The 19,700-nt window shown below is 50.1% G+C and overlaps 1 protein-coding gene across 1 annotated transcript; it reads right to left on the bottom strand.

Annotated features, from left to right (window-relative positions):
* Window positions 1-4,842: 4,842 nt before the first annotated feature.
* On the bottom strand, window positions 4,843-19,593 carry LOC103604577 (centromere protein J-like; the record flags this gene model as incomplete). Its single annotated transcript, XM_008589150.1, has 8 exons — window positions 4,843-5,032; window positions 5,963-6,080; window positions 10,280-10,364; window positions 13,873-14,010; window positions 15,492-15,593; window positions 16,559-16,609; window positions 18,475-18,576; window positions 19,543-19,593. Coding segments are annotated over 8 exons (837 nt in total), but the record flags the coding sequence as incomplete, so codon positions are not given.
* Window positions 19,594-19,700: the final 107 nt, after the last annotated feature.

Genomic DNA, 19,700 nt, shown 5'->3' with positions numbered 1-19,700 from the left:
TCTCAGTGCTCTGGTACCAGCTCCAGACAACCCAGGGAGCTCAGTCCACACCGTGCCCTCCAACGCTCCCGGGCAGGCCTCCGACTGTCTCGCCTCTACTGAACACGTGCATGTCGCTTGTGTGGGGAGGAAGGCAGCCTTGCCTGGAACTGCTTGGACACTCTCTTTTGGGCTCCAAATCCCTGACTTGGGTCTTGTTACTCTCAGGTGCTCCTTGAGAGCAGTGACCGAGCTTCTTATCATGAGGCTGTGGGAGCCCACACAGTGGGTCTCATGGCATCACTGCCCATCATGAACTGGGTCCAGGGCTCTTTCTTCTGTGGCCGGGTACTTAAGGAGCCATCTGCTCAGGAGGAGAGTGAGAAATATTCCCATTTAGCAGATGTGAACAGTGAGGCCGACCGCCGATGATGAAGTCACAGGCTGCTGCTGTGTCAAGGAGCCTGGGTCGCCAGCCTGCTGCTTTCTCCTGAGACATGGAAGGCTGGGGGTGCTGGTGGTGGGAAGGTGGGCAGGCCTGGGGCAGGTTCCCTCCTGGGAGAGTGATAAAAGGGGACATTTCCCTCTAGATCCCCCCATGAGATCAGAGCTGGGGACACCGCCACCTTCCTCAAGCAGGTTTCCAGCTTTTCTCTCCTCCCGGTGGCCTCCTGCTGTTCTGGTTCATGCACGCAGGCCTGCCTGGTCCTCCTGACCAGACAGAAGTGCAGGGCTGGTCAGAGCCAGGGCGGGAAGGAGGCTGTGGGCTGCTGGGCACCTGGGCTGGGCTCCCCCAACAGCTGGGCCACGTGCCCGCCATTCCCCGTGGCAGGCTCATTCTCTCGATGTCGGGTCTGCGGGCATGCCCAGGTGCCAGGCCAGGCTCGGGGGCAGCGGGATCGCCAAGGGCAGGCTCAGTTTTCCCTGTCCTTGCATGCCCAGGGCCTGCAGCCCGCCTGCTGATTTGTGTGTCTTATTAGGTCCCAGGGACTCCTGCGGCCCGGGTGAGCCTCAGGGGTGGGGTCCACCCCGCTCTGCAGAGGGACCTAATCCCTGAACCTGGGCTGTGCTGGGGGGTCTCAGCCTGGCTGAGAGAGACCAGGCCACTGCTGCCTCCAGACAAAATGAGGAAGGGCCTTCCCTGGGTGTACCCCCTGCCCTTGAGCCCACCCGGCCCCCTCCTGCACCCCACACCTCTCTGTTCTGTGAATTAGCCCAGTTTGTGGTGGGGGGTGGGGGCTGAATTGTTCTCTCCCCTCGGCAACCTGGGGCATGTTTACCAGGGCGGGCAGCTCCTAACTCAACAGGGAGGGTTAACCTGGTGATGGGCACACTGGCCCTGGAGGGGTGGGTGGGGATCCATGCAGGGCAGAGCCACCTCCTCGCAGGGCCCCGTTCAGCTGAGCTTTGGGCTGGAGGAACACGCTTTCTCTTCATCCAGCCTGACCGTGTGACAGTGGCTCCACCGTGAGCATGTGTGTGTGTGTGTGTGTGTGTGTGTGTGTGTGTGTGTGTGTGCGCGCGCGCGCGCACATGTGTGCACATGTGTGTGATGGGAACTCCAGGCATCTTCAGGCAGGAGACCCCTTCACTCGCCACAGTCACAGGATGGAGCAACCCCTGCTCAGGGCCCAGAGCTGGAGCCGACTCCGCTGAGGCAGGTGGGGCAGGTCTGCGCCACCTTGGTGCCCAACTCCCCGGGCCTCCGAGCCCAGGCCAGGCCTAGGGAGCGGGGCTGATGGGTTCACCCTTATTTAATCCTGTGTGACTCCTGAGCAGCGGCAGGCCACCCGCACGCCCTCCACACCTCCTCTCCACGGCTCCATGGCAGGGACAGCCCTGCCATGACTAGTGCTCCCCCTGGGGCCTTGGCTTCAGCTGCAAAGCAAGGAGAACCTTGAGCACCTCCAGGGTCCCTCTTTGCCCCCAGCTCTGAAATCCTGCCTGCAGTCGCCAATCCATAGCTGATCCTGGGCCTCTCTTGCGTGCCAGGGCTGTTCCGTTTGAACTTTGCTGCTTGAGGGACTCCAGTCTCAGGCCATGTCTATGCCAATCCATAGCTGAAACTGGGCCTCTCGTGTGCCAGGGCTGTTCCATTTGAACTTTGCTGCTTGAGGGACTCCAGTCTCAGGCCATGTCTATGTTTCCATTGTGAAAAAGAGCCAGTTGCAAAAACCTTCTCCCCCATGGCATGGACAGGGTAGAAGGTAGTAAATGAGAGGAGAGCCAACCTTGGCAAGAGCTATGCCCAGGAACTGGGGTGGGAGGGAGGGTGGGGAGAGGGGCCGGGGCCAGGCACCCCTCCTGGTGGAGGTGACCCAGACACTACTTCTGAAAGGCCAGAGACATCCGACACTCGCCTCAGGGCTGGGTTCTGTGATGTTAAAACACTCCACTCCTCCAATCTTTTGGTGAGGGCTGCCGTACCCACCAATGTCTCTGGAGAACAGCTTTGTTTGTGTTTGCTTTGGGGAGTTGTTTGGTTTTTTTGGCAATTAAGGACGGGGCTGAGGCCAGCCTCGGGTGACACAGTGTAGACCAGAGGTGGCAGACACGAGCCGAGAGGCAGCACAGTGAGGGGTGGCTGAGAAGGTCCCGCCGGCGCTCGACACCTGCACAGGTACTAGGTGTGATAGCACCAGAGGAAGCAGTAACGTTGGGGCTGCACTTAGCACAGTGCTTTGAGCAGGTTAAGTGCTATGTGCATGTTTGTTAAACGCATTTTTAAAAAGATAACATTTTAAAGACCTCCACGAGAGCTTTTTTAAAACAAACTTTTTTATTTTGGAAAGGCTGGAGATTTGCAGTAAAATGTGAGCAGTTGCTCTGCTGCGACATAGGATTTCTCACCTCCTGCACCCGGTCCCCTGTTGTTAAGACCTTGCCCTGGTACAGCCGCCACACCAACCCGCCTCGGCACTCAACGATTAATGAAATGTTGGGCTTTCCTTGGGTTTCCACAGTTTTCCCATGAATGTCCTCTTATTTTCAGGGTCCTATCTGTGTTGTTGTGTTTTTTTGAGTCTCCTCTTGTCCGTAACGGTTTTTCAAGACTTCGACGGTTCTGAGGCGTCTGGGCCGGGCACTTTGTAGAGCGCCCCTCAGTGTGGTCTCCGTGATGTTTCTGTCCTGGTCAGACTGGGGTTCTGGGTTCTGGAAAGAACAATCAAGAGGCGAGACATCCTTCTCCTCGCACATTGTACGTGACATGCGCACCACATGCTGGGGACGTTCGCCCCGTCACGTGGGGCAGGTGGTGGCTGCCAGGTCTCTGTCCTCGTAAGCTTCAAGTTTTCATTTCCCCTATAACATTCTTTAGAGCCCAGACTTGAGGGGGTTGTGGGGGTCTGCTCAGAGGGAACAGGGCCAGTAGGACGGCTGAGCCCCCACAGCAGGACGGGGGTCCACTTGTTCCCGCTGCTGGGGCTGGCCCTAGGGGCACTGTCGGTGGGCAAGCAGGAGCCCAGAGCCAGGAGCACAGGCGGGGAAACCGAGGCCCAAAGCTTTGGCACCCAGAGGGTCCCATGGATGGGAAGGGCCGGAGTGAGGCCGTAGCACTGGGTTAAGAACAGAGGCTTGCAAGGAACCTCACCGTCATCAGAAGGGGACCAAGTAAAGAAACGTTGGCTCCTCCAGAAAGAAGGAGGCGGCTTGTCGTGATTTAAGACCTCCTCCAAAATAAATTGTTAGGGAAGAGGCCAAGAGCAAAACAACGGGTCAAGGAAGCCCACGACTGTGTGCGGATTTCTCTCCCGACAGAGTGTGTAAGAATTTGCTCACATTTGCTGGGAATGTTTCTGGAAGGGGGCTCCAGAGAACGGGGAAGCGGGTGGGGTGTGGGACGGGGGAGTTTGACTTTTCGCCAGTGCAACTTGGTACGTTTTAAACTTTGTGCCGTCTGCATGGAGTTTCCACTCCAGCCAGTGTAACTGCAGTAGAATTCTTTTTTTTTTTTCCCTTCAAAGCCAAGACAGCACATTATTCGTGAGTTACTTTAAATAGCATTACTAAAATATCAAGGACTCAATAATGTGCGCTCAATATGTTTTAGGAGTAATATAGTCACTGGTATTAAAGTATGACATTTCATCTCCACACAGACATGAGTACATATTTTAAAAATCTAAATAAATATGCATCTTATGATAAGATTTTCAAGAAATTATTTCCTTTCTATGTTATGGGGATTCTACATTTTAGTATAAAAATGAGTTAGATGCCAATTTGCTTTTGTGTTTTCTAGGCAGCCTGCAAAACAGCAGGAGAGTAAGTATCTGGCCATTGTTTTCACACTGGGATGAACAAGTCGAGAGTTTCAGGGGTGACTTACTGGCTGGGCAGCGTCCGGCCACAGTAACTACCTCATTCCAACCCTGAGTCAGACGCTGCCCGGGTCCACTTGCAGTCATGAGAATCACCTCCACATCTGTCCCAGCAAGGACAGGGGATCGAGAGGAATCGGTCAGGCTGAGCCTGTGTAATTCTGGAGGGATGAACCGTGCCCACACCTCTGTGCCATGCAGAGTAGGAGGCACTCTGTTTCTTAACTTCCCCTGAGAAGTGGCCCTGCTGAGACCCGCTCCGTCCTGGGACAAGCAAAGAGGACGCAGCCTTGCTGGGGCCACTGGACGTCATTCCTTTGTGAGCCTCACCTTCTCTGACCTGTGCTGTTCCAGCCACTTTTCCTAAACAGGGAATAGAACGTCTTTGCCTTTACAATTTCTGGAAAACTCGGGTAGTCCTAAAGTCTTGGTGGCTCTCCAAGATCGTTTTGGCCAGCAAATAAATAATCAGTTTTTGTCTCTATTTTAGCAAAAAACGTGATTGGAATTTTATGGGTAATGTTGTGTTTTGAGGGCTGACCTACTTCTTGTCCAGGATGACATTTCCCATCCCGTCTCTGATCCGCACCCGCCCAGAGGCGTACTTGGTTTCCTGACAGCCGCTGCAGTACACGGTCTTGACGGTGCCATCGGGGTACTCCCTCCTCTTGAATTGGGCCGTATGGATTTCCTTCTGCCCATTGCTGAGCAGGATGGTTTTGTCGCCATTCCTGGTGGAGGAGAAACATGCCTGTAATACGCTGCACGGTGGCCCACGCTGCCGTGTGGAGGCAGGTATGGTTGAGAGACCCACACCCAGGTCTGGACCCCTCATCCCAGAGCTCGGTAGGTGAAGACACAGAACGTACACAGGCTAGGGCGGGAGAAGCACACTGTGGGTTTGGGGCATGGACGGAAGCTCACATGGCTGAGAAAAGATGGGCAGGAGAGTGCAGGACACAGGCCAGATGGTAGCTGGGCCTGTCCACAGGAGTCTGAGACCTGTGCTGACAGCGTGACCTTGGAGGTGAGAGGAGATGGCAGATTGACGGAGGGAGGGACATGAGCACAGTGTGTCATCACTCAAGAAACATGACCCCGGAGGTGACACGGGATGCTTTGTCTGCTGGAGGAAAACTGGCGAGGACAGGAGGAGTTGCTGGAGTGTTAGGGTGCAGGCAAGGGAAGGTCTAAGGCTACCCCCAAATTCTCGCGCAGGCAGCGGGATGGCGGGCATGACCTCGTCGCATCTCCTCTCTGCACACACTAGTACTGAAACAGGAAATCTGATGAGCACCTTCTCAGTGTGCTTTGAATGTTCATTTGCGTGAGTTCCACAGCAGGCTTGGGCCTCCAGACAACATGGCCCAAGGCAGCCATGGCTGAAGACTGGAGTTACGTGTATGGCTGCGATCCAGGCGTGACCAGCGTCAGCCAGGTAGGTCCCTGAGAGTCAGTGCTTAAAGCCACATTCACCAGGAAGAAGTTCTAATCGAGGTCATAAGACAAAACTTCTAGGGTCATAACGACATCGTTTTCTATTATTATAGTTATACAAATACTTAAACTTTTGCAAAAATCTAAGTTAATCTAGTGAAATTATTGAATACAACCAAAAATTGGGGATGCTTGAGATTGGCGCCGTCGGGCGGGGCACTGACCTGTTCACTCTCACGGTCGTCCCATCGGGAAATAAGGTCTCCTCACGTCCCCCCTGCAGACGCTTCACGGTTCCATCTGGAAACACGATTTCTTTGGAGCCATCAGGGTGGAACTTTTCTGTAGAATACATTTTTTAAAAATTGAGTCTATTTAGGATCTATTTATATCTAAATGACCTACAAAATATTAATAAGATTTCTTAGAAAGAGAGTATTTCCTAATCATGTGAATTTATAACTAGGCTTGCCAGATATAATACAAAATGCCCAATTAAATTTGAATTTTAGATAAATGACGAAAAATTAACATAAATGTCTCAAATATTAGATGAAACATACATATACCAAAAAAAGTATTTGCTGTTTATCTGATATTCAAAATTAAATGAGAACCGTGAATCTTTATTTGATGTATCTGGTAACCCTACTTGTGACAAAAGTTCAAGGCGTCGACACCCCAGGCTTTGGAGCCAGGCTGCCGGGGCTACCAGCTGTCTGACCTTGGGCCGCCCCTGAACCTCTCTGTGCTTCAGTTTCCTCGTCTCTAAGACAAGGACAATGCCAGGACCTATTTCACTGAATTCTCTGAAGATGGAATGTGTATACATAAAGCGCTTAGAATAACACCTGGCACATAATGGGCACCACATAACTCATAGCTATCACTGTTAATATTATTGGTGATATAATTCTCATTAGCTACAGGCTTTAAGGGACTTTCTGACTCTAACAATTAGACCTCAGATATGATGCACACAGGAAAACGGGTTCAAGGCAAACGGGAAAAAGATCCAGGGACCCCCTCTCTAAATAAACAAAAAGGAAAGCAGGATGAGCATTGAGCTGGAGAGGCAGGGGCAGGGTGGGAAGACTGGGCAGACCGGAGCTGTGGCTTCTGCAGCAAGAACACTCAGGGAGAGAAAGAGACATACAAAGACATCTGATCAGATGGCCAGGAGCAGAAAATAGAGGATGCAGGGAAATGGCAAGATTATCAAAGATAGTGGCTGTTTCCCAGTTGGTTGGGGGAAAAAATGAATTCACAGATCTAAGAAGTGCGGCATATTTTAAGCAGAATAAGCAAAGGAGAAATCCTAGGCACGTCTTATGAGATGCCCCCAAATTCATATGTGGAAATCCTAGCCCCCAGTACCTCAGGACATGACCTTATTTGGAGATGCAGACCTTGCAGACGTAGCTAAGATGAGCTCAGGCTGGAGTGGGGCTCCCAAGGACTGAGGATTAAGAGGGCATTGGTACAGGCAGCTTACTGTCACGGGGACCAGGAAATGCAGATACTGGACATGCACGTGCACGTCTATGTATAGAGAGCGAAGGATAAACAAACACGGGAAAGGCTGACAGCGGGTAAACCTGGACAAAGAGCAGACAGCAGTTCTCTGTACTTTCTGGCAACCTTTCTGGAAGTTTGAAATTGTATTTAAATAAATAGACAAAAATTTTTTTAAATTCAAAGCAAACAAAAAGTAAAGAAATCGAACAACACAGAGAGTCTGATCTGGTGGGTAAATGCAGAATGCAGCGCGTGGTGGTCAGCACATGTTCTTCTCAAGCACGCACAGAACCAGGACATTTAGAAGAACAAAATTTAAGTAAAATGTGGTATATATACACCATGTACTGTTACCGTACCATAAAAAAGAATGAAATTCAGCCATTTGCAACAACATGGATGAACTTAGAAAAAATTATGTTAAGTGAAATAAGCCAGGCACAGAGAGAGAAATACCACGTCCTCACTCGTAAATGGGATCTTTAAAAAATAAACGAATAAAAGAAAGAAAGAGAGAACGATCACAACAATTCTCTGAACTTAGAAAAGGAGAGAACAGAACCGAGGCCACCAGAGGTGGGAAAGGGAGAGGGGGAAGAGGGTTAGTGCAAATTTGGTGGCAAAGGGCCACCGACAATGATGACATTGTGTAATGTTGAATGTACTAATTATCCTGATGTGAGTATCACATGTTGCTCACAGGTCCTGATACTCAATACTGTACCCCACAGGGCCGCCCCGTGGCGCACTCGGGCGAGCTTGGCGCTGGGAGCGCAGCGACGCTCCCGCCACGGTACGGATCCTATATAGGACTGGCCGGTGCGCTCGCTGGCTGAGCGCGGTGCGGGTGACACCACACCAAGGGTTGCGATCCCCTTCGTGACCACACGAAAAAGACAAAAAAAAAAATACTGTACCCCACAGATACGCACAATCGATTATGTTTCAATAAAAAAAGAAAGAAACATAGACCATGTTTTCAGAATACTATGTACACACTTATTACGATACGAAAAATTAAATCGACAAAATTAAAACAAGAGGAAAAGATCACATTAAGATTCATTTCCAGTATTACACCAATCACAACATAATATTTTATCATTTTCCATAGCACCTTGTCACATTGTGACCCTATATCTTAATCTCTTTGAAATGTCAAGTTTGATGGCCCCACGTGATATTCCTACGCAACACCAGCCTGCAGCTGCCACACACGTTCTGGGTTGACTATCACATTTCCTGGAAAGAAAAAGAGCAATCGCCTAATTGTGAGAAAATTAGAGCAGGAAATGGACGTAGATGCACTTGCATGCTATTTGCTTAACCAGACTGCTTAATAATGAGAACCGTTTTGATGTTGTGTATCACAGACTCGCAGAGGCGACTTCCATCGCAGTGTAGGTAAGTGTCACTTTCATTTCAGCTGCTTTGTTTTGAAAAACTGAGGAAGATACTGACCCACTTCTAGTAGATAGTAAACAACAACAGAACCACGAAGCACCTGACGCATACGAAGTACTCTTGTGGTTTAAAGACACGAAAGAAATCAATGAGCCTTTTTAAGTTAAACAAGTGAATCATCACTTGTGTATTAAACAAGGAGCCTGGTCCCTGTACACAGTCACTCTGAGGCTGTTCCCAAAAACCATCCCCCAGTGCTGCTACCACTGAGGGCACGTTACCGCTACACCCTTCCTTATGACTTCGTGGCTCTGAAGGCAATTTCAAAGCTATTTGCAGGGGTCCAGGATGTTCGAGGACATTACATAGGAAGTGTCACACATCCACGGATCAGCCCGGTAAAAGGTCTTATTTTCAGATTGACCCCAAAGCAGGAAGTTGCACTTTTCCCATGCAAAGAAGCCAGAGTTAACCATGCCCGTTGCTAGAAATCAGGCAGGAAACTACACACATATACAAAATCCAGAGGACCAGAATGTTTTTCACAAAGAATATAGTCATATCATATAGCATAGATTCAGCTGATGTCAAAGTAACCCCTCTGCTGGATTTTGAAAGACCTAAGTTAAAAATCAACAACAAAGCCTCCTAATTATGGAGTCCCTATATATTTTCCCAAGAGGTGTGCTAAGGAGCATATTCACGTGTAGTCCACGAAGAAAAGCACTCTGTCATCACGTCCATCCATGAAACAACGATCTCTGTCTTCCCACCCCTTTCTGAGAAGTCCTAACACACAGCAGAGCATTAAGGACCCAAAGAACTGCAGATAGGAAGACAATATAGCTTCAATTATCCCAGCATTTTCTGAACCTAATTGTTGGGCCAGAGAACACGTCTGCCGTTGCTGCCGCTGTCGTCTGCAAGTGCTCTGAGAACCTTTGGGGGGTACTGCCCACCCCACGGCTACGTCAGGACCCGGGGACTGGAGAATGAAGTGCGGATACAGAGCCTGAGCCGACAAGGCCAGCAGCAGGAACCGAGTGGTGTGGCTTTCATGGTCAGGAAGCGCCAGGGGCCGTCTCTCAGGGAATGTGTGTGAAGGGCTGATGCTCTGATGTGAATTCTGCTTCAGTCGCAGCGGCCTTGGCATAGCCCACAGCCTGGAGGTCTGCTGGTGGCCAGGTCTGGCAGAGGTCAGTGTGGAAAATTGCTGACCGCTCACGGGCCCTCCTCAGCATGGCTCCTCTGGGGCACACGTGGCCCCCAAACCAGGAGGTGACTTCCCCACTGCAGATCTGACCTCAATCCTTTGGAAAACTATGAAGCTTGGCCCGGGATTAGGACCTTGTCAGTTTTAACAAAGAGGGTGGCTACGCAGGAAGACGGATCTGCTCTTGTTTCACACAGACTGGTGACAACTCTGGGGACACTGAGGACATTAGGAATACCACCTGCACATTGCTTTTCATGGAGCCCCGAGTTATCTGGACAATTGCCGTCACAGAGATCTTGCCCACAAGGCTCCGACGCGTGCTAGCCTAGCATTTCCACCCGCCCTCCCCAGCACAGGCGCGCGGGCGGCACGGGCCACGCAGGCCTGCAGCGTCACCACTCACCTGTCTGCTTGTTGGGAAACTGCACGACCACCAGACCACTGGGATAGGTCGTGTGTGTTGTCCGAGCAGTCGCAGAGTAATGAACCTGTGGACACCAGAGACACCCGTGTCGGGAGGCAGCGGCTGTTGTCCTCTTGAGCCTGGACTTAGCCCCGTTCAGTGCTTCCTGCGGGTGGGCGAGAGCGCCACCCGGTAGCTGGGGGAGGCCCGACCTCGGTCGTGGGCGACACAGCGGTGAGGCTTGGGCAGAGGGGCTCTTCAGCAAAGCCACAGATACAGGGTTTTTCGTTAGTCGGGGAGTCTGCTGGACCGTGGCGTAGCTCTCAGTCCATTCCCTGGATGCGCTCTGACCCCCGCAGCCCCGTGGGGCCCCTGCAGATCCAGGCCCAGGCACTGGGAGCATGAGCCAGGTGCCCGCCACCGTGAACCTGACTGCTCATCCGCTGCCCAGGGCTGTGCCTCTTGAACGTCCAGCAGCTGTGGCCCCTGCTGGGTTCCAACAAAGTGGCAGAAGGCCAAGCGGGTAGGAGCCCTGGTGGGAGAGGAGGGTGCACGGGGGCAGGAGAGAGAGGCTCCCTAGTGCTGAGGTTGAGTGCGCCAAAGCCATCAAGCAGGGAGGGGGACATTTTTTAAAAAGTAAGGATTCAGAAACATAAGGCAATCACACGTATATGTTTGTTTTCAAAGTGAGAACACGGGAGGAAGACATTTCACTTGACTTCTATTTGACAGCATGGCTGGTCACCACGTGTTGTCACCTATGTGGGTCACAATATCTCTGCCCATCAGGGAAAAAGGCCACGAGAATGTGTTTCTACAAAGCTGTGGTGCCCAGATCGCGGGGCTGTCACTGCTGCACTCTCGAGAGGTGTCCTTCAGGCATGACCGTGTGTCCACAGGTCACGTGAAAGCAGGGACTGCTCGCCTCTCCATCACCACAGTGCTCACCACACCCGACTCATGGGGGCGTCTTCCCTCAGGGGACCAGAGGCACCTCGGCCCCCTGGTGAGGCCACGTGCTTGCCTCCAACACCTTTACTTTGACTGTGCGGAAGGTCAAAACGGGCGAAGGTCCTTCCGTGGCCTGCACCAGGGTCCTGCGCTCTCCCCCCACCTCATCCTCACCTGACCGATCCCCTGCGTGTCTACAGCCCCCAAGCCTGGCTGAGAAACTACTATTGTTACCCCGAGGGGAGGGACACTCAGCGTTCAGAGTCTAAAGGGCTGAGGTACGCTATGAGGTCCCTATCTCGTATGACTCCATGGGGCTGCGACATCGTAACAGTCTACTGTGTAAAGGTGGCGTCCGGGCTCCCCTTGTCTGCACTTCCCTGTGAAAAAGGGGACATGTGGGTCAGCTCAGGCCAGGGGAACAGCCTGCAGTGGAGCTACCACCGCCGAGTCTACACTCCAGATGCCAACATCCCCCTCAGAAAGGGCCAAAAGGCTTTAGCCAGGGTGAAATGACAGAGCGATAGGCAGATGCCTTCTCGCTAAAATAAATAAAACAGAGCAAAACACAGAGACAAGCTCTGCAGTCCTTCCGAGCTCCCAGGGCCTCCGAATCTGTATCCCAAAGCTTGGTCAAAAACAGTGAAGTTGATCATCCTAAAGAAGAAGATATATAGAATACAATTTGATAATGTTTTGGTGGTAAAAAATTGTTCTCAATCCCCTACAAACCCTGTCCTTATTTCCAGGCCTTATTTCCAGTGGCTATTTGTAAATTACCCAGGTGTTCTTAAGTTAAAATCAAGTTATACCCTGGATTATCTGGATAATTGCCACCCTGGAGACCTTGCCTATAAAACTTCCAAACTCTGTGGAGTCTAATTGTTCCCACATGTAGTCCCCTAACACAACACGGATATGTGGTCATCCCACTGGGTCACAAGCACACGTGTGGCTCCCCACCACCAGGAGGGCCTCCAGCCGCCACGCTCACTGTCTTCCTCCCCACGCACCTCGAATGCAGCTCCTGCTTTCACCAGTTACAACCGTAGTTTTAACAGCTATCGGTTGCTGAGTACTTAATATGTACCAAGCCACACATGCATGGCATGCACGTGGTCCTTGTAATAACCTATCACGGTTTTCCCAGTCTCAGCAATATTGACAATTTGGGCTGCATAACTCTTTGTTGGGTGGGGCCTCCTATGCATTGAGGGTACTCAGCAGCATCCCTGGCCCTCACCCGCCAGATGCCAGTAGCACCTCCCAGTTGTGACAACCGAAAATGTCTCCAGACATTGCAAATGTCCCCAGGTGAGGGTAGATGGATTGTTCCCAGATGAAAACCAGACCCCAAAAATAAGGACTTCCTGATTTCTTAGATGCAGAAGCTGAGCTTTCTGGGTTTAGTACAGCTTGCCTGACAGTGCAGACTCAGCTCAATCCCTGTGGCTCCAAAACCCATGCCTTCTGCTCCACCAGCTGGACAACTGCAAGGCGTTGGCACCCCTGCCAACCTGCCCACCAGGCTGTGTCGCCTGACAGTGCAGACTCAGCTCAATCCCTGTGGCTCCAAAACCCATGCCTTCTTCTCCACCAGCTGGACAACTGCAAGGCGTTGGCACCCCTGCCAACCTGCCCACCAGGCTGTGTAAATGCTGTTAGACCAGAGAAAAGTAAAACCCACCTCTGTCAAACTGATCTCTAGCTTGTATTAGATACTAACTAGTTCCTGACGCTGCCTAACTTTGTTGCAATATTAATGCTAATCCTATAATTAGTGCACATTTACAGTTTACTGTTGCATTTCTAGAGGGTACTGTGATAGGGGCATTATTTAATGTTTCATGTCATTTAATCTTCATAACCATCTTTTGAGTTAGGTCCTAATTACGACTCACATTTTACAAAGACTTAGGCTTAAAGCAACTACTGGATGATAGTGTGAGAATTCACAAGCAGGAGGGGTGCTGGTGGTTCCTCTCTGGAAATCTGTGGTTCCAGATGACAAAGACTCTCACCTGCTGCTGTGGATTGATCGAACTGTGTCCCCCAGAGTTCATATATTGCAAATTTAATTCCTACTGTGACTGTTGGGAAGGTGGGAAATCCTATTACTATTATTAGTAATGGATAAAGGTGGGGCCTTGAAGAGGTGATTGGGTTGTAGGACCATGCCATAGTGAATGGATTAATAATGGTGGTCAGGGGCGTGGTTCTGAGGGCTTTACAAGAAGAGCACATGAGAGGTTAGTGTCTCTCTGCTCCACCACTTCACCATGTGATACTCAGCCATCACTGTCGCCACCACCAAGGCCTTCACCAAATGTATACCCTGGACTTTGGACTTCCCAGCTTCCAACACTGTAAGCAATAAATTTAATTTTCTTACAAATCACCCAGTTCCAGGTATTTTGTTATAAGCAGCAGAAACAGACTAATATACCTGCCAAGAGCAGCAAGGAAGCAAAACAGCCTGATTTACAAGCAACTGTTCTGCTCCCAAAGCCTGTATTCTGCCCAATCCCCTCCCCTTGTCCTTGAACACCAGAGGAAAAAGGGGTGGATGTGCAAAATACTTCCTAATAATTAGGTGGGTTTTGATTAAAAAAAAAAAAGATAAACGCATTCATTGTACACACCACTCTCTGATCTGGCTTGATCTTCTTCACATCGCCATTAAAGAACCTGATGACGGTCGTCTTCTTATCAGCACGTGTCTCCTCAGTGCCGTTGGGAAAGGTGATGATCTGACAGTCGTCGCTAAGTTTCTGTTCCTCCTTCATGGAAACACAAACGTTCTGAGGTGACAGCTTATTGAAGGCATGATTATTGTGGTTTCGTTATTTTTTCTTCCACTGAAAATTATTATATGACTATGGCCTGCATGGCATGGTCAACACCAACTGTTATATTTCCATGAATAAAATATTCAGTAGGTTGATAGTACCAAATCCCTTGTCCTGAATTTGATTATGAATAATGAATAAATGTTATGATTTGTCCCTCGAATGTCTGTTTTCATGAGGTCGTGTTATTCATTTGCCATCAGTCTAGATAATTCACGGCCATCGGATTTGGTAAATTTGGAACGCTGGGCCATATAAGTTGTAGTAGGTACTATGTAAAAAATTATCTTTTGTAGATTTTTCTTTCCTTTCCATGCCATCCTTTTAATCCACATCCTACTCTACCCCATCCCAAGGATTTATTAATTTCAATTAACAATCAGCAAATATTATATAACTTTATATGAATAATGCTGGACTAGGAATTTACAAAAGAATATCTTTGTCTTCAGCTTAAGACTATCACTCATGTAAAATTAGCAAAAGGGAAAAAGAACTGACGGAAATAATCTCAAGATTTTGGGCATTAATATATGGGCATATGAAAATTCCAAATGGCAAAATGTGTTTTTGTTAATTATGTCACACTGTTATTCTTAACCACAGCTCAGAAATGGAGGAGTCAATTCAACTGAGAAAACATACAGGGAAAGAAGGCTAGTTCTTGGCTTCTGAAAAAGTCCTCAGCAATGTGTCAAACAACATGCCGTGGTGCATGCCACCCACTGGCTCATGCAACGGCCATCCTATCTGATTGAGGTTTGAACAAAGATTCCTCGTCCTGCCGACTCCCAAACCAACGAGGCAAATGAAGTAAGGTTGTGTTCAGTTCAATCAGTAAAAACTCCAACAGGGTTTAAAGAACCAATTAGCTCTCAGCAATGAAAAAGCACAAGTAAGTTTTTAAAATTTTACACAAAAAAATTATAAGATCAATTATAATTTTTTGAGTTCATGCTATAAAAATAAACAAGCAAAAAATTTCAGCATATTCAGTGCCAGACACGCGAGAGAGAGGCACAGGACGAGAGATGAGAGGTAAAGCCGTGGGGACAGGAGTGCGGCAGGGGAGCCGCTGACCTGTGGGCAGATGGTAGTTGATCCTCATTGTGGGAGAAAGGAAGGATCGAGCCGGGACAGGAAAGAGTGGGCAACCTATTTCTTGTATGCACACCTGTGAGATTTGCTAAGATTGGGTGACTGATTCATCCATGCTCTTATCCTACAAATAAGAAAGATCACTTATTTCTCATACACCCACCTATTAAGATGGCAAGATAGAGTATTTAAATTAGACCTCACAGAGGTGCTCAGTAGAAGATCTGGGTCGGTCCCACGGCCGCGGGGACAGTGCAACGCACAGAGCACACAGGAGTTTTGCTTGGGGACACTGGCACGACTACAGTACCTACCTTGCCATCTGGCTGTCGGTTTTCTCGGATTTCTTCCTTTTTCATCTTAGGGTCCACATGGTGTCCTGTTTCTCCAGAAGATACTGGTTTTCTGGGAGGAGTCTGCAGACAGAGAGTAGCCGCTGTCTCAGAGGTGTTGCCCACATTTCGCAGTCTGTGTTCCTGTCTGGGGAGCATGGCCGTGCCCCAGGCAGGCAGTGCCAGGGTCTGGACCACGCTTCATGTTCTGTGAAGGTGGTGCTTCCTTGACTTGTCAGTCGATCGGCCAGGATGGCCACGGTGACAACTACCACGTTCAACCCCTGGTAGAAATACCGTTCTGAGAGAGAAGCCACCCACCAAGGGCTTGTGGTGTCGCTTTCTGAAATGCGGCTCTTCAGCCTGGGAGGTTCTGAGGTGAACCCATTAGCTGGAGGCCAGACAAAGTCAACCGCAAGAAAAACAGCTCCGCTCAGCACCTCACCGATGAGGTCGGGAAGGGCGGAATAGAACCCGGGCTTTTCTAGGGAGAACGGAAACCGAGTGGAGCCTGTGACCTGATATTTCTCCCCAGGTGCCTACTTTTACATCATAGTACGTTCACAGCTCAAATTTCCTCCCATGGAGAAAACTATTTCATATTGTTGGCATTTCTGACTAAACGGAGCATGTAGTAAGTGAATGGACCACTAGCTGAAGCTTAGGGAAGTATTCTTGCTATATTTGCCTTTGATCCCACTAATTTCGATTGAGAATCATAAGTAAAAATAATATAATAAAATTTTGATTTGGGAACTCTTAATTCACGGAAAATATCCATTTGTTTTGACTGTATGTGAAATGCAGCCAACTTAAAGCTACAAGAAAATACTGTTTCTATTTTCTTGAAAGGCTGAACCACGTCAGAAGATAAGGAGGCATTTGGAATCATCTTAGTTTTCTTGCTCATCAAGAAGATGGGGGACAGGGATGCAGGGATCTCTTGTCACCAACTCCAAGTGTCGCCGCCCAGGGCCACAGCAGAGCCTGCCTTCCCTGGCCTGGGTGGGCCACCTCTGCCTCTACCAAGGCAACTCAACGCCACCTACCTGTGGCTCTGCAACACTTGGGGACGAGTGGGTGAGCTCGCCGGTCTGCACCTGGAGGAGAAACCCGTCTTCACTATCCTTTGAGACTGATGAGCATGTGTCTAAAAAAAGCAAAGAAGTTAAATTTAAAATTAGAGCACACATACATCTTGAAAATACCACTCTCCTAAGGTGATTTCTAAGTCTGACTTAAGCTGACCATGAGTGTGTTCTCTTTTGTTCATGAGATTACTAGGCACAGGTCAGGTCAACTCGACAGCTGGTGACACTGGATCCCGTAAGAAACACGGACTATTTACTGGATTGTTACATGAGCCATCACGTATGTGTTGCCCACCACTCTCGTCCGAGTACTATGCTGGTCAGGAGAGGGACAGGTGAGAAGGCGTCCTCCCGGCCCTGAAGCTGCTTGTGGTCCAGGATGGAGACAGACAAGGAAGAGAAACTCCTGATTCCTGCGACAATCGACTACTGGACGTGTGAAGAGAGACAGGGAGCCTTGGTGAGCCAGCATCACAGGCTCCAGGGACAGCCAGGGCAGCCTCACCAGGAAAGTAGCAACCACCAGCCAAGATAAGACGGGAGCATGACAGGCCTATGGGGGAGGGGTGTGCCATTCTGCGTGGAAGTAGCAGAAAGCACAAAGCCACAAGTGGGTAAACTGAGGTCTTGTTTGGGGGCGTGAGGGGGATGGCAGGAGAGCAAGGTGGCCAGGAAGTACATCCCAGATGGGGAAGAGTCCTCCTGCCACACCGAGGAGCACAAACCCTACTCTGAGGAGCCACAGGCAGGTAGTTGGAAGCCCTGGCACAGGAGGACCCGCCTTGCACTCAGGACGATCACCCTGGCAGAGGCCAGAGCAGTCTGGAGAGGTGGGGACACTGGTAGGAAGACTCAGGATGGGGACGGTGCGGTGCTTGGGCAGGCAGGAGGGGTCCAGAGTCAGACAGACAGAGCAGGGCCCAAAGAGGCCTGGACGGTAGACAGGAGAGGGCTCAGGTCCCAGCCCGCTGAGCACGCAGTGCCATGGACTCGGCAGGTGGGCTTGGCAGGGGTGCTCGGCACAAAGGCGCCACACCCGAGGGCCCTGCCCACGCCTCGTCTTTACAACACAGGTGCCAGTGGGGCCGTGAAGGGTGCTAAGGTAACTTTCTGACAGCGACTCGACCGAGGGCACATTTTCTTGACTCGCCCATGGCCCCCTTGATCCTCCTNAAAGATCACTTATTTCTCATACACCCACCTATTAAGATGGCAAGATAGAGTATTTAAATTATACAGGTTTCTTTTTTCTCCTAACAAACCTATACACACTAAAGGAAAAAACATTGAAATGAATTCAAGCTGTTACTGCAAGTGACATTCCCCGTAGTTCCTTTATTCAAATGTTTTATCTGCTTACAAGAGTGTAAATCCACCTCCACTAAGGCCAGAGTCCGCTCCACAAACAAGACCAAGGGAGACACCCAGCTTCTACCAGGCCAACAAAGAGGCTCAAGATGAATGAACCGTTGAGTTGAATAAGAAGCTGGACGGGCACTGCCCCCGGCGGCAGTGGGGTCTCCTCGGAGCTTTCGAGAGGTCAGTTGCAGCCCTGGGCGTGTGCCTCTTCCAACCCCTTCCCGAGTTAAGGACCACCATCACCACCACCACCTTGGAGGGAGCCTTCGGGAACGGAAGCTCTCCTTGAGGGCTGAAATGTGGGGGCTGAGAGGTACTGGGGGGTGTACGAGGTTTTCCTCTTGAAAAGCGTGTTGCTTGATTTACTGGAAGTGAACTGGCAGTCAGTGACACTGGAGACCTCACAGAGGTGTTCAGTAGAAGATCTGGGTCAGTCCCATGGCCGCGGGGACAGTGCAACGCACAGAGCACACGGGAGTTTTGCTTGGGGACACTGGCACGCCTACAGTACCTACCTTGCCATCTGGCTGTCGGTTTTCTCGGATTTCTTCCTTTTTCATCTTAGGGTCCACATGGTGTCCTATTTCTCCAGAAGATACTGGTTTCCTGGGAGGAGTCTGCAGACAGAGGGTAGCCGCTGTCTCAGAGGTGTTGCCCACATTTCGCAGTCTGTGTTCCTGTCTGGGGAGCATGGCCGTGCCCCAGGCAGGCAGTGCCAGGGTCTGGACCACGCTTCATGTTCTGTGAAGGTGGTGCTTCCTTGACTTGTCAGTCGATCGGCCAGGATGGCCACGGTGACAACTACCACGTTCAACCCCTGATAGAAATACCATTCTGAGAGAGAAGCCACCCACCAAGGGCTTGTGGTGTCGCTTTCTGAAATGCGGCTCTTCAGCCTGGGAGGCTCTGAGGTGAACCCATTAGCTGGAGGCCAGACAAAATCAACCCCAAGAAAAGCAGCTCCGCTCAGCACCTCACCGATGAGGTCGGGAAGGGCGGAATAGAACCCGGGCTTTTCTAGGGAGAACGGAAACCGAGTGGAGCCTGTGACCTGATATTTCTCCCCAGGTGCCTACTTTTACATCATAGTAAGTTCACAGCTCGAATTTCCTCCCACGGAGAGAACTATTTCATATTGTTGGCATTTCTGATTAAACGGAGCATGTAGTAAGTGAATGGACCACTAGCTGAAGCTTAGGGAAGTATTCTTGCTATATTTGCCTTTGATCCCACTAATTTCGATTGAGAATCATAAATAAAAATAATATAATAAAATTTTGATTTGGGGAACTCTTAATTCACGGAAAATATCCACTTGTTTTGACTGTATGTGAAATGCAGCCAACTTAAAGCTACAAGAAAATACTGTTTCTATTTTCTTGAAAGGCTGAACCACATCAGAAGATAAGGAGGCATTTGGAATCATCTTAGTTTTCTTGCTCATCAAGAAGATGGGGGACAGGGATGCAGGGATCTCTTGTCACCAACTCCAAGTGTCGCCGCCCAGGGCCACAGCAGAGCCTGCCCTCCCTGGCCTGGGTGGGCCACCTCTGCCTCTACCAAGGCAACTCAACGCCACCTACCTGTGGCTCCGCAACACTTGGGGACGAATGGGTGAGCTCGCCGGTCTGCACCTGGAGGAGAAACCCCTCTTGACAATCCTTTGAGACTGATGAGCACGTGTCTAAAAAAAGCAAAGAAGTTAAATTTAAAATTAGAGCACACATACATCTTGAAAATA

The sequence above is a fragment of the Galeopterus variegatus genome, unplaced genomic scaffold, assembly GCF_000696425.1.
Source record: "Galeopterus variegatus unplaced genomic scaffold, G_variegatus-3.0.2 Scaffold5252, whole genome shotgun sequence".
NCBI lineage: Eukaryota > Metazoa > Chordata > Mammalia > Dermoptera > Cynocephalidae > Galeopterus > Galeopterus variegatus.
Note: the sequence above shows the minus strand (reverse complement) of the source record. Positions and strands in the feature narration are given on the sequence as shown.